Raw genomic sequence first — 14771 nt, forward strand, 5'->3', positions numbered from 1 at the left:
GTTAGATTGTGTATTAAACATATCATCTGCAGTATTACGTGGGATATGCGTACACACGCCATCAATAACTTTTTTTATCGGTGAAATAAACTTTCTAGCTTCACCTTCCGCTCCATGCTCCAACGAGAGGGTATGTTTCCCTACACGATCCAAGCACCACCGCTTGAACGCCAAAGAAACAGATGCGACACTAACGGAGCTAACGTAACCGCCGATAAGTACGATGAATAGCTTTCAGATGGCATGTAATTGTTCTACAGACTTCCTGAGTAGCACGTTGTAGTTAACAGGGACCAGCAAGCATTATACCTGTTGCACAAAATAGCAGCTTGAACGTACCTGTTGTTCGCCCAAAATAATACTTCAGCAACTCTATGGAACTCTGAGCCGTTGCTGCCTCAGCATGCAATGGGAGGCGAAATTCAGTGATTTACCAGTGGTAAATTTGTCGTGTTGCCAGACAACGCCTGTTTATACACAGTCCAGTCTCATTAGTGTGACCAGCGCCTACGTTCGACGGCAAAGTGCAGTAACCACTCACAGACAGCAGGGGGTAGCACTAACGCTGGAGGGTGTTTGGGGGGGGGGGGGGGGGAGGAATAGTGCCCCAACGGACATCATCATTGGTTTTCGGACCAAGGATGGAAGCACACCCGAAACGGCTAAATTTGTAAACCGTTCGCATGCCGCCGTGGTTAAAGTATACCGTGCATGGCATGGCGTTACTCGAACCGGTGTCGAGGTAACTGTGATGCCACAGATGGCAGAGGTGAACGACGGCTGCGGAGGTGTTTACGGGCGAACAGACGTACAACTGTTCAGCAGATGACTGCCCGCGTGAACCGATGAACTACTAATAGTGCCTCTCCTCAGCGAACGCTGTGCTATTCATTGGCGACGAAGGCTTAACTTGCGCGCTATTGGTTACAGTAGGCCTTTTTAGATGAGTCATTTTTAATGTCTCATCGGACAGATGGACGTTGTTTATCTCCTGGAAGTAGACACCTTGCAACAATCGTTGGAAGGGTCCAGACCACAGGAGCGAGGGTTATGCTCTTGGGCATATTTTCAAGACATTCGGGTAATCCCGTCATTTTGGAAGCTACAATGGATGAACTAAAGTATGCATCTATCCTTGGGGACCAAGTCCAACTCTACATGCACTTTCCTCAGCACGATGGCATCTACCAACAGGATAATAAAACGTGGTACACTTCCCGCATATGTGTTTTGTTGGAATAGCACCAGGATCCATTTACTGTACTCTCTGGACACCAAATTCCCTGGATTTACACACAGTGGAGAATGTGTGGAATCAACTCAATCGGGCTGATCGTGCAGTGGATTCTCAACCGGAAGAACTAGCGCAGCTGGTCACGGTGCTGGAGTGGGCATCGCTCCACATCCCTGTCGGAATCTCCCAGAACCTCATTTACTGCCTTTCTGCTCCACTCCATGCTACAAAAGATCGTTGTTCAGGCTCCTGACAAGCGGTCATATTCATGTTCTGGACAACGTATGTCCTTGGAATGATGATTGCATACGAATTCGGTGATTGGTCTGCGTGTGTCTGAATATGTGTCGAGCGAGACGGATGGCAGGCATAGCTGTGAAATGTTTCTTGACATTGTGGCAAATGGTGCAGACTCTCAGCAAGGCAGCAAGGTCGTTATTGTTTCGACACCCCACCAGCAATTACACTCCTGGAAATTGAAATAAGAACACCATGAATTCATTGTTCCAGGAAGGGGAAACCTTATTGACACATTCCTGGGGTCAGATACATCACATGATCACACTGACAGAACCACAGGCACATAGACACAGGCAACAGAGCATGCACAATGTCGGCACTAGTACAGTGTATATCCACCTTTCTCAGCAATGCAGGCTGCTATTCTCCCATGGAGACGATCGTAGAGATGCTGGATGTAGTCCTGTGGAACGGCTTGCCATGCCATTTCCACCTGGCGCCTCAGTTGGACCAGCGTTCGTGCTGGACGTGCAGACCGCGTGAGACGACGCTTCATCCAGTCCCAAACATGCTCAATGGGGGACAGATCCGGAGATCTTGCTGGCCAGGGTAGTTGACTTACACCTTCTAGAGCACGTTGGGTGGCACGGGCTACATGCGGACGTGCATTGTCCTGTTGGAACAGCAAGTTCCCTTGCCGGTCTAGGAATGGTAGAACGAAGGGTTCGATGATGGTTTGGATGTACCGTGCACTATTCATTGTCCCCTCGACGATCACCAGAGGTGTACGACCAGTGTAGGAGATCGCTACCCACACCATGATGCCGGGTGTTGGCCCTGTGTGCCTCGGTCGTATGCAGTCCTGATTGTGGCGCTCACCTGCACGGCGCATACAATCATCATTGGCACCAAGGCAGAAGCGACTCTCATCGCTGAAGACGACACGTCTCCATTCGTCCCTCCATTCACGCCTGTCGCGACACCACTGGAGGCAGGCTGCACGATGTTGGGGCGTGAGCGGAAGATGGCCTAACGGTGTGCAAGACCGTAGCCCAGCTTCATGGAGACGGTTGCGAATGGTCCTCGCCGATACCCCAGGAGCAGTGGCGGTGCGGTCCCCTACGGCACTGCGTAGGATCCTACGGTCTTGGCGTGCATCCGTGCGTCGCTGCGGTCCGGTTCCAGGTCGACGGGCACGTGCACCTTCCGCCGACCACTGGCGACAACATCGATGTACTGTGGAGACCTCACGCCCCACGTGTTGAGCAATTCGGCGGTACGTCCACCCGGCCTCCCGCATGCCCACTATACGCCCTCGTTCAAAGTCCGTCAACTGCACATACGGTTCACGTCCACGCTGTCGCGGCATGCTACCAGTGTTAAAGACTGCGATGGAGCTCCTTATGCCACGGCAAACAGGCTGACACTGACGGCGGCGGTGCACAAATGCTGCGCAGCTAGCGCCATTCGACGGCCAACACCGCGGTTCCTGGTGTGTCGGCTGTGCCGTGCGTGTGATCATTGCTTGTACAGCCCTCTCGCAGTGTCCGGAGCAAGTATGGTGGGTCTGACACACCGGTGTCAATGTGTTCTTTTTTCCATTTCCAGGAGTGTATGAACATCGAGCCTGCACTCGATGTCAGTGATTCAAGACTGAAAGTTTCTGTGGTTTCCTTAAATTACTTCAGATGATTTTCCTCGATATAACCGATCTACTTCTTTCACTGTGTGATACATGTCTATAAAGACTCTGTCGTAGACCGGACGCTAAACTGCAATTTTCCTCTCTACCTTCTTCTCAACAGCAACTACAGCATCAGGATGATTTTAGAATTGACTCCCAAATATATATATATATATATATATATATATATATATATATATATATATATATATATATATATATATATATATATCCAGTCATATGAAAAGTTAAATGTTTGATACTTTTCGATGCATGTATCGTTTCTTCACTTGTGTGACAGATGGTCGCACATGTCCCAATTAAAATGCGACTACGGAAGAGTTACCTATCGACTAACCAAGTTACGTCCGTAAGAAGTCGGTATTAATGGACTGTACATACCGGTCTGCCATGATGACCTACGATAGGACAGCTCAAACAAATTGCTATGTCAGTGGCACAAAACATTGTTCTGACACACAGTGAAGACATAAAATACATTTCGGAGGCAAAGTCGTCTCTAATTTTTTTTCCTTATTCTTAAAAGTGTTCATTCGTCGGAAGGTTCGACGAATGTATCAACCTTTGGCAAACGTTTTATTGTTCTTTATTCCAAAACCATAACAGTACAGTTCTCTCATTATCGAAGAAGTAAATGCTTTTTTTAGGTATGAAATGTGTGGTTTCTTCTGCTTGATAATTTGTTGAACGTACCTGAGCACTAACTGGTCAAAAAGATGAATTACGCCGTACATGAAATAGCGTAGGCCGAAAGTCCTAACAATTGCTCTTCCGAAACTTGGTTTTGTACCCTTCTGTTTGGATCTCATTACTTCTTTGTCCCATGACCTGAAAAAATATAAGGAAGTGAAGGTTTATAAATGCTTGGTGAGTACTGAAATGTTATCTGGGAGCATGAGAAAAAGCCGCGGCTCAGCTGCCAGAGGAGACTCACTTCTGCAGCCCGTCTGCCAGCTTCTCCGTTGCGTCGCAGTCTAGCCTGTCGTACAGATCGCACTCTGTCAGATTCGCCTTCCACACGAGTTTCCGCAACCACCTGAAACACGGAATTTGCTTCAAAACACGGAGAACACACATTCCCGCTGCTGTCTGTCATTAGAGGCTCTTGAACTTACAGGTTAACAACACGTTCCCGCTGAACTTGCTACGTTGATGACTTTTTATCATGAAAGACGGCTTTGGCAACTTACCATGTAATATATGACTTAGTTACTTAACTAAATATCGAGCGTTGTGGAATTAGGGGAAAAACTTCGCAGTGGTTCTTTGCGTAGCTAGAAAACTGCAGAAATATAGATGTGGACAATGGGAGGGACAGGGTTCTGTTCCTGGCAAAAAGATTTGCATGATATGTACCTGAATGATCTGCCGTTAAATATGATACGCGATTCATTTTTTTCCTTTATCAGATGAAAGAAGTGGAATTTAATGAAAATGTTCTTTCAAATAATTTATTGGGTAATATTAGAAAGTGGCTTGCAGAAATTCTTTTGCCTCTTAATAGGAACAGAACCTAGTGCAGACTATTTCTTATACAGACATTTGTAAAGCAGACATTTTACTACGATAGAAGAATGCTTTCTTGGAAGTACCTTGTATAGAAACTGATTGTGAATGCTACGATACGAAGTACGTCACTTACCACTAACTTCACGTAGCTTACTTTTGACCTGTTATTTTCTATTGTCTCATACTTTGTGAGAACTCTGTGCATTCATCAACAGATGGCGTCCAGGACCATCTGATGTGTCAGTGAAGAAATTTAGTGCAGGCCATTTTTTCAGGCATGACAAAACTTTAACTCTTCCTTCCCATGCAAGTACAGCCACGTATACCCACATAGTGTTTATGGTTAACAACATGCATCCATTGAAAAGAGACTGTAGCACTCTGTCGTTAACAATAGCAATATACAGTACAATAGGCACTATGATAACAGCTGGACGGAAATATCTGAGGTAGTTTGCAGCTTCAGTTATCAATAAGTTGTAGGATAACACACACTTTGGTGAGCTGTTAGCGGACCGACTGCGAGCGCTTGAGGTGTTGCGGAACAGGAAAAACGGCCAAGCCGCGATCCAGCAACAAGTCGGCTGGAAGTCCTGGAAGACTTGACGTGGGGAGGCGGCGGTTGTGTTAGGAGGCAGAGAGGTTATTGTGAAAAATAGTCGATTTTGCAATATGGAAAGCCGTGGCTATTGCAGAATACTACGAATTTACGTAGGAAATTACAGAAACATATGTTCAAAGATCCAAGAATGTCATGATGATCACAATGCTATTAAGCTTTGCCACTGGTTTGCCTGACACGCTACATGGATGGTTGAGGGAATTTATAGATTCTTATCACACCAACGAAATGGAGGTATATGTGAGTTAGTGTGTTGTGTTTGAGGTTTACGGGCCCTAAACAGCGTGGTCATCAGCGCCCAGTGAGTTAGTAATTGATTTATGACCTGTTAATGTATTTGTGCTGTGGGACTTTGAAATACGTGGATTTGAGAAGAATAGTTGAATTCTGTGAACGTGGTAGCACATGTAACGCATTCACGCTATGTTTTGCTACATTCGTTTTCTAACCTTGTTCTTAATTTTATGTGTCATTTCCATGTTTTCCTAGTGCTACCATTTCAATTTATTTTGTGTTAATTAGCTGAATAAATCATTAATTCGTTAAAACTGAAACAATCGTCGTAGTTTACCTTCGTTTACCCGAAAGATTTATTCATTTCTTACGTTTATTAGTTAATTTTCCAACTCGAATTTCATGGGCAGTAAGCAGTAATGGCCAGCCGTATAAAATTTTCGGCTACAGGATCACTTCTTAAGCCAATGTTCACGAGCAAGTTTAGCTGTTGGGCATATAGCAGATGGTGTGTAGCCCGACTCTAGGACATGTGGCGAGCAACTTTTTTCATTGTATTGTACATTATCCCACCCTCCTCACAAAGGTATTCTGTACCTTTGTCGATAGACACGCCACTTTAAAGGATTAGCCAAGCATGCTTGAGTTGAGTGTTTCGACACGAGGCAAGGTATCTCACAAATGTCAATCTCATCTGGGATGCAATGTGAGATAACAGCTCTTACGTTTCAATTGATTTGTCTCGTCCAGGACTACCAGTTGCGACCGCATATGTTACGTGGCAATTGGAGTTTTTCGTATGGGATTGTGTTCACAAGTGAGATGAACCTAAAATTCGATCCAGTTTCAACTAAATTGTTGTTTAATGTTACTATTGCAAATCTTAAAGTCAAGAAACTTAATGCTTTTATTAGTTTCAGGTTCAACTGTGAATTTATCTACCGTAAATAAGGAATATACAAACTCAAATGCGATACATGCCCACAATTCTACATTGGACAGACAGGCCAAACTTCTGAAATTAGATTGATGCTCTAAGGCTTGGAAACTTGAACAAATCTTCATTTGCACCCCATATTTCTGAAGAGAATCATTCAGTGAGAAACATTGAGAACAATTTAAAAATTTTAAATCTAGCAGAGAAAGGAGCCACTATGAATATATTAGAGGAAATAGAAATACATACACGCAAAAACAGCGCCTCAGACTATATCCTTAATGAACAAACAGAGTTAACTAACACCCCTGTCCTGAAAAATTTCCAAAAATTATTTTCCAACTTCCAAAGCAAATAATATTCCTACACCTATCTGCAGATCAAGTAGCAAATTTATATGTTACTATAATTCTCATGATGCTAAATGTAATTAAATAATGTACTGTTTTACTTGTACAGTACAAAAACATTTAAAACCTTTATAATTATTGTAACAGTGTCCGCTTAACAACTAAAAAAAGTCAATGTCTCTCTGAACTAGTGTAAAAGGAGTTTCAGTTGCATAAGTGAATATATGATCTTTTTCCAAACATAGTACATCTTCAAATGTTACGATATATCATAGCATCTTTGATACTCATATGTTTGTAAGCTCTTTGTATATATCAAAACATGTGGTGCGTGGTAGAAATCTTTTCAGTGACAAATCTAAAGTGTTTAGTGAGAAAAATTTATGCGTACTACAGTGAGAATGCAGTGGGAATGTATTCGTATCTGTTAGACGAATGTTAAGAAAACAAACACGCCAAGCCGACATTTCACGTAAGTCACATCCAATGAAAATCTGTAACGCAACCATCTGTATGAGGCGTGCTTATAATTATGTGTTATTTATATTTTATAACAATCTGTAGAAAAACCACCGCACGTAATAAGGAAAGCATGTAAACCGTCTGAAAATGAATCATAACGATTCGAAATCAGTAACGGTACCCTTTGAATAAAGGAACAGAAAGTGAATTTGTGGCTGGTTGCTGTCCCAACACCATCAAAATTTGTCTTCAAATAACAGCCACGGCCTCCATCCATGTCATCATATGACAAAATTGTATTTTCTGATTCTGGGGAGAGGCGAACAAAACACAGCTTTAAAATTAATTTATAGACAAACCAAATTACTGGAATGCTCCTCTTTGAGGGAATTTTATGTGCAAAAACATTTAAAATTAATGCTCATAAATTTGCTGTCGGGTTTTTTGACAGATTACAAAGCTTAAAAGACGATTTCCAGATCATTTACCATGGGATCTTATGCATAGTTGAACAAACTCGGCGGACTAAGATACAAGCCTTAGAAATTTTATAACAGGCTGAGAAACAGAATCCAACACATTCATCAAAATGATTTCCTAAATTACAACCAGAATAATAATAATAATTCTCATCACTATCATAATTATAATTTCTGTGAGGCAATAACCATAACAATTTTCAACTTAGAGATCATGATTAAAATCAAAGGTTCTAGATACCCTGGATTCACAGACCGCAAATTCAAAATAGGAATTCCGGTAACTAAGATGTGCCACGATTCCGATCCAAATGTAAAAATAAATTTCTGATGAAACAGATGCAAAGGACGTCAAATCGGTTAAAGGGTACGCGGGTGTGGGGATGAGGGGCCTTATTATCGCAGATGGATGTCGTTAAAAGTGACTAGGAATTCTGAAGCAGCTGGAAGCAGTACAAAAAAAGAAAAAACAGCGCACTACAGACCAAGGAACTAATTTAAATTTAGATTTTGAGGCAGTGGAGCTAGACATTTTATTCAGTTCGCGGGAACTAAATGATGGCAATGATTTATGTTGGGTGGAAATTTTTGTATCGGAAACAGAGGCAGAGGTGCACCCCAAATTGTTAGAAATCGAGTGTCAGGGAAATTCCAATTGAGTATGACGAAGTTGCGTCTTACGATAGAATGTCACTGAAAACAGACTGGTGTTTGTTGTCAAAGAAAGTGGCAATGCGATAGGCCCTTCAACTGAAGACGAAATTAATGTCGCATCTGTGAAAGTAGTTGAATTACTGCTAGCGGCAGTTGAAGGTGATAATCAGGTAATGAGGTTATGTATGAGGATTTTGAGAGAAATATTTCGAAGGAGCGAATCTGTGTTTTTATTTCTATAGGGGAGGTGATCCGACAGCTCTTTATGAAGACACTAATTCTGATTAAATGTCCTCAAATGAATGTGAATATAATGTGGTAGTCGGGAAGTCATGCTGCTTAATGCGCTAAGCCTTTATTCATTTTTAGTGGGAGGATAATAAACATAAAGTGTTAAGAAAACTTGAGAGAAGAAAAGGTAAAGGTGGGGAAAAGGACTTTTGATGATTTATTAAAGGGGGACTGTGAAGTTGAAGGTTTTTCTGTGGTAGATGTGTGTACATGAATACTATAGATAAAAGTAGGAACTTTGAAAACGAGCCGGTCGCTGTGGCCGAGCGGTTCCAGGCACTTCAGTCCGGAACCGCGCGACTGCTACGGTCGCAGGTTCGAATAGTGCCTCGGGCATGGATGTGTGTGAGGACCTTGGGATAGTTAGGTTTAGGTAGTTCTGAGTTCTACGTGACTGATGACGTCAGATGTAAAGTCTCATAGTGCTCAGAGCCATTAAAAAAAAGAATTATTAAAGGAAATATGTTCGGAAAGGAAAATAATTGAAAATTAGAAGCCTATTACAAAGGCTAATGCTTATGATGAGAAATAAGAATTTTGCAAGTAGGAATGATTAATAACTGAGCTGCGAAGAAAAATGACTCAATTTCGAGCAGGAGAGAAAGGGGCGGCAAGTGAAATTTAAAAGATAGTCTCACTGAACAACAATATATTGTGAAATGTAATGATGCCACGACTGCATGTAGGGAAATAAGAATTGTGGTATAGGTTTAGACTTAAATGTATGTACCCTTAGGTGTTGTTTATACGATTTATTGTGAAGTTAGTCGTATGTTATTATGAAATTTGTGGGAACAAATGATCGCATAATAAACAAAGAGAAAAGGAGATAAATGTTTTGGTGTGTTGGGGTCGAGAAATGAAGGCACAACTTTGGTGCATGGAGGTTAGAAGATGATACACGTTTCTAGGATAAAACAATTTCAATCAATTCAGTATGATAAATTATTTGTGGTCATCTGATTTGGGCAATAGGTTTAGTTTAATATAAATATTTTTTCGTAGAATTGTATGTGCTATGTGCGTAAGTAGTAGTGGGGTTCTCGGTGCAATTTTGATATCAAATTGATATGCAAATTAATTAAACTGCTCAGTTAATCACCTCCACCCGTACCCAACCCCAGCCCAGATCATTCCCACCCTCGGCCCCAGATGATGTCACGTGTTTTCCTCAGCCTGCACGTGTGCCCCAGCCCCTCCGTCTTCCCTCCCTCACCCCTCCTCCTCCAACAACATACCCTACGGGCGGGAATTTCGAATTTTGGCAGCGATTCGGAATTCTGGCGGGAATTTCTTTGTCCCAGGACTGTGCTGACACACCGCTCAATCCACCACCCTGGAATCGGCGGAAAGTTAAAATTGGCAGTACGATTTCCAGAACTCGAACCCTGGTGTTCCTGGGCAGAAAGCCCAATTGCACCTCCCTAACACAAGTAGACCACCAGAAGCGTTTGGAATCGACGGGAGATTAAAAATGGCGGTGACCTTTCTGTGACTCGAACAATGATTCTACTGGATGGAAAGCCCAAGTTCTCTCGCCGAACACATGGAAACTGTCCAGATGCGCGAGAGGAAGGTTAGGTTAGTGTACTTTATTAATTCTGATCGCGAAACTGACGCAAAGATCGATCCTAATTATGTAATTAATCACAAAGATCGGGGAGATAGGGGCTAATTACACAACTATATCTTTAGATGCTAAGGTGAACAACCGTTCATGCATTATCAGCGCATTGTTAATTTACCAACTAAAGCGTCCTTAACGCGAAAGTACGCTGAGAAATTAGTTTTCAAAGTCAGCTCTCACAGCACGTAAGAATCAAACAGTGACTTTATACAAGGTATACTGCCTAGGATATCCAAACAATCCACTGGAAAACGGAGTGATTATGTCGCAGGACCATAAGATGACGCAATAGAAACCTATACTGAACTGCCTTTGGTTGGAATAAGGCAATCATGATATAAGAAATATCTCAGACAAATATATTTCTATCTTCTGGTAGTGTTAAGCAAATACTGGATGCAAAAGTAAAGAATTTGCATTAGGAAAACATAGAAACTTCTCCATTCAAGCATTTCAGCATCTTAATCCATTATTATGCAGAAGTATACAAAACATTAAGTTTGCTTACCACACGAAGAGCTTTGAGACCGGGTTCGCAGTAGCTTTCGGGTTGGGGTTGGATATGTATACCTTTGAGTCCATGACGTCAGTCTTCAGTCACCCCGTATCACTCCAGTCACGTTGCAGAGATTCCTTGCATTCGATCTGAAATAACATTCAGAACCTTGAATTCATATATGATTTTAATTAGTATATATAAAAGTACGAAGTGAGAGCAAAAAAAAGGTCTCATTGAGACGAACTTATACGATTGAACATCTGCTTCTCTTTTGAAAAAAAATGCACATTTCCCGAGCCCGCAGCCTGAATCGTAGTGCCCTACAGAACGCTCCTTTCGGTTGTAAACATATCTCGTTGGTTTCACTGATAATGAAATCGTAAGTCATAATCTAGGACAACTTTTACCTGTGCTCTACTATTTAACATTTGTCTTTATGGATAAGCCTGTCGTCTTATGAACGTGTAATACGATGTTATGAGTACTGTTTCTGGTTAAATATTATGGTAGAACACAGTATATGTGAAAATTCATAGTATATTCAACAATTAAATTTCCTCTGGGAGTAAACTGAAAACTTTATAGTAAGAAATTACTTTCAAGGAAGTTTCCGCCATATTTTTCACTGAGTTTCAGTTGTGCAAAAGGGCAAATACAATTAAAAAACAAAAACATGGGCCATTATTCATTCTGCGTAACAGAAATGTTACTTAGGGAGTGAGAGGAAAATGAATCAATCGACAGTAGTGCATCTATACCAGTCCAAAGACCATTTCAGATCTCCTACAAGCTCTAGGTGAAGGCTACACTCCAACCTACCATCCCTTTCACCTGGTTCTCCCTCGAGTCTAGACCAACTGGTTATCTATAGAAAATTTAAAAAAATGTGAGATGGGGCATTGTTCTATTGGCTGGAGTAAGAGGACAGCTTTCATGATTGGCAGATTTCTTGGACCCTCACCACTATAATTAATTTTCCAATCGTGTATAATTTATTGACCTTATCACTATAATTTATTACCCAGTTAGTATAACATGCGACTCAAATATGGCTGAAGGTCATAATGATGTCCGATATACACTCCTGGAAATTGAAATAAGAACACCATGAATTCATTGTCCCAGGAAGGGGAAACTTTATTGACACATTCCTGGGGTCAGATACATCACATGATCACACTGACAGAACCACAGGCACATAGACACAGGCAACAGAGCATGCACAATGTCGGCACTAGTACAGTGTATATCCACCTTTCGCAGCAATGCAGGCTGCTATTCTCCCATGGAGACGATCGTAGAGATGCTGGATGTAGTCCTGTGGAACGGCTTGCCATGCCATTTCCACCTGGCGCCTCAGTTGGACCAGCGTTCGTGCTGGACGTGCAGACCGCGTGAGACGACGCTTCATCCAGTCCCAAACATGCTCAATGGGGGACAGATCTGGAGATCTTGCTGGCCAGGGTAGTTGACTTACACCTTCTAGAGCACGTTGGGTGGCACGGGATACACGCGGACGTGCAATGGCCTGTTGGAACAGCAAGTTCCCTTGCCGGTCTAGGAATGGTAGAACGATGGGTTCGACGACGGTTTGGATGAACCGTGCACTATTCAGTGTCCGCTCGACGATCACCAGAGGTGTACGGCCAGTGTAGGAGATCGCTCCCCACACCATGATGCCGGATGTTGGCTCTGTGTGCCTCGGTCGTATGCAGTCCTGATTGTGGCGCTCACCTGCACGGCGCCAAACACGCATACGACCATCATTGGCACCAAGGCAGAAGCGACTCTCATCGCTGAAGACGACACGTCTCCATTCGTCCCTCCATTCACGCCTGTCGCGACACCACTGGAGGCGGGCTGCACGATGTTGGGGCGTGAGCGGAAGACGGCCTAACGGTGTGCGGGACCGTAGCCCAGCTTCATGGAGACGGTAGCGAATGGTCCTCGTCGATACTCCAGGAGCAACAGTGTCCCTAATTTGCTGGGAAGTGGCGGTGCGGTCCCCTACGGCACTGCGTAGGATCCTACGGTCTTGGCGTGCATCCGTGCGTCGCTGCGGTTCGGTCCCAGGACGACGGGCACGTGCACCTTCCGCCGACCACTGGCGACAACATCGATGTACTGTGGAGACCTCACGCCCCACGTGTTGAGCAATTCGGCGGTACGTCCACCCGGCCTCCCGCATGCCCACTATACGCCCTCGCTCAAAGTCCGTCAACTGCACATACGGTTCACGTCCACGCTGTCGCGACATGCTACCAGTGTTAAAGACTGCGATGGAGCTCCTTATGCCACGGCAAACAGGCTGACACTGACGGCGGCGGTGCACAAATGCTGCGCAGCTAGCGCCATTCGACGGCCAACACCGCGGTTCCTGGTGTGTCGGCTGTGCCGTGCGTGTGATCATTGCTTGTACAGCCCTCTCGCAGTGTCCGGAGCAAGTATGGTTGGTTGACACACCGGTGTCAATGTGTTCTTTTTTCCATTTCCAGGAGTGTATATTGCGTTGTATAACATCACATTTAAAAATTTAAAAAAATTGGTACGACAGCATGGTCTATTTACTTAGGAATGTTTGTAACATGTGTAGCACTATTATGTCAAAAAGAATGCTGGCACTGCGTGAGCATTATGCAAAGCTGGAATGTTAAACAAAATCCAAGTCAATTTATGTAGAAAGATTTCTGTCGTGTATATAGCAGTATTTTATTGAAAAAACAAGATGCAGAGATAACCAGCAATGTATCAAGTTTAAAATGACACAAAAGGCAAAAATAAAACAAGAAATTTGAATAAGGTAGTATGGTTTATTTATTTAGAAAAGTTTCCAGAACTAAGATAGGACAGTGAGAGGTATGGACTAGTGTCTGTACTTAAACTACAAGAAAGTGAGGAGAATCTCTTAAGCGTGTGTAACAAAGTTCACCCCGAGTAAGATTCACACTGCACAGTGCAGTGTGCCACTTGTCTCCCCTCACAGGCCCTGCACAAACATAGGCCTCACCCCTGACCCTGCAAAGTAATTCATGCCACACGGGTCGGCTGTGTACCACTTGCTGTGAGCACCATCACGTATCTAGGAGCCAGTCTGTTGCAACAGACACCTGATATCTTCTCGTGAGATGTTCCCAGCCACGTGTGACCACACCGTATCAAGTAGCCCCACCTCCTTGTAACACCCACAACCCTTGCATGCAGATGTGTCCAGATTACATCACTCAGCTCATGTCCAGATGCGCGCAGAAACGGCATATAGTTCGTTCCACATCCCGCCGTCAAATGGCAGCACAATTTAGAGATACTTTAGGAGAAATTAGAACTCCTATAAGACGGTTTCGTTGTGTAATAAATGCAATTTTTACATCAGCTGTACAATTTACTAAAACTCGTCACTCTATCCATCTTGCACTGTACATAGTTTTAACAAAGAGCACTGTTAATTCAGGTTAAGGAAGTGATCTAAAACTCTGTGCAGTTAAAGAGTGAGAGCCCTCTCAATACTGTTATTAATACAACTGGTGTGATAAACCGAATGTGCGGTTTTTATGGAGATATCTTATAAAGGTAATTAGGAAGAGAATGTCTGCAGTAGAGACTCACTGATTTATTATTCAGTTTATTACTGGAATGGCCGCCATATATTATTCCTCGGCCATAGTGAAAGAATTGTAGCTTACAGATTTTAGGTAACACGTGTACAGGATTTTCGGCTGTTTGCCTGTCTGCGCAGATAATCCCGAGAGTTGTTTGGACATCGCCATATGGAATTCCGAGACTAGTTTCTCGTCTCTGCATTTTAAACGTTACTAACACAGTATTATGTGAATCTTGCTGAGACATTGTTGTACCCACGTAGGAGAAATAGTAGCTTCGCCTTGACACCCTGTCTCACAGAGATGGAGCTGGAGAATTACCAAATAGATAA

General features: G+C 43.1%; 1 protein-coding gene across 1 annotated transcript in view; it reads right to left on the reverse strand.

Annotated features, from left to right (window-relative positions):
* LOC126334648 (ATP-binding cassette sub-family C member 4-like) overlaps positions 1-14771 on the reverse strand; it is a 225429-nt gene that overhangs the window by 188169 nt on the left and 22489 nt on the right. The window contains exons 2-4 of the mRNA XM_049997093.1: positions 10853-10989; positions 4114-4215; positions 3873-4007 (exon numbers count right to left, since the gene is read on the reverse strand). Coding sequence (XP_049853050.1) covers positions 3873-4007; positions 4114-4215; positions 10853-10926 — 311 coding nt within the window. The 5' untranslated portion in view covers positions 10927-10989. The remainder of the gene's footprint in view (positions 1-3872; positions 4008-4113; positions 4216-10852; positions 10990-14771) is intronic.

Source organism: Schistocerca gregaria, chromosome 2 (assembly GCF_023897955.1).
Source record: "Schistocerca gregaria isolate iqSchGreg1 chromosome 2, iqSchGreg1.2, whole genome shotgun sequence".
Classification (NCBI taxonomy): Eukaryota; Metazoa; Arthropoda; class Insecta; order Orthoptera; family Acrididae; genus Schistocerca; species Schistocerca gregaria.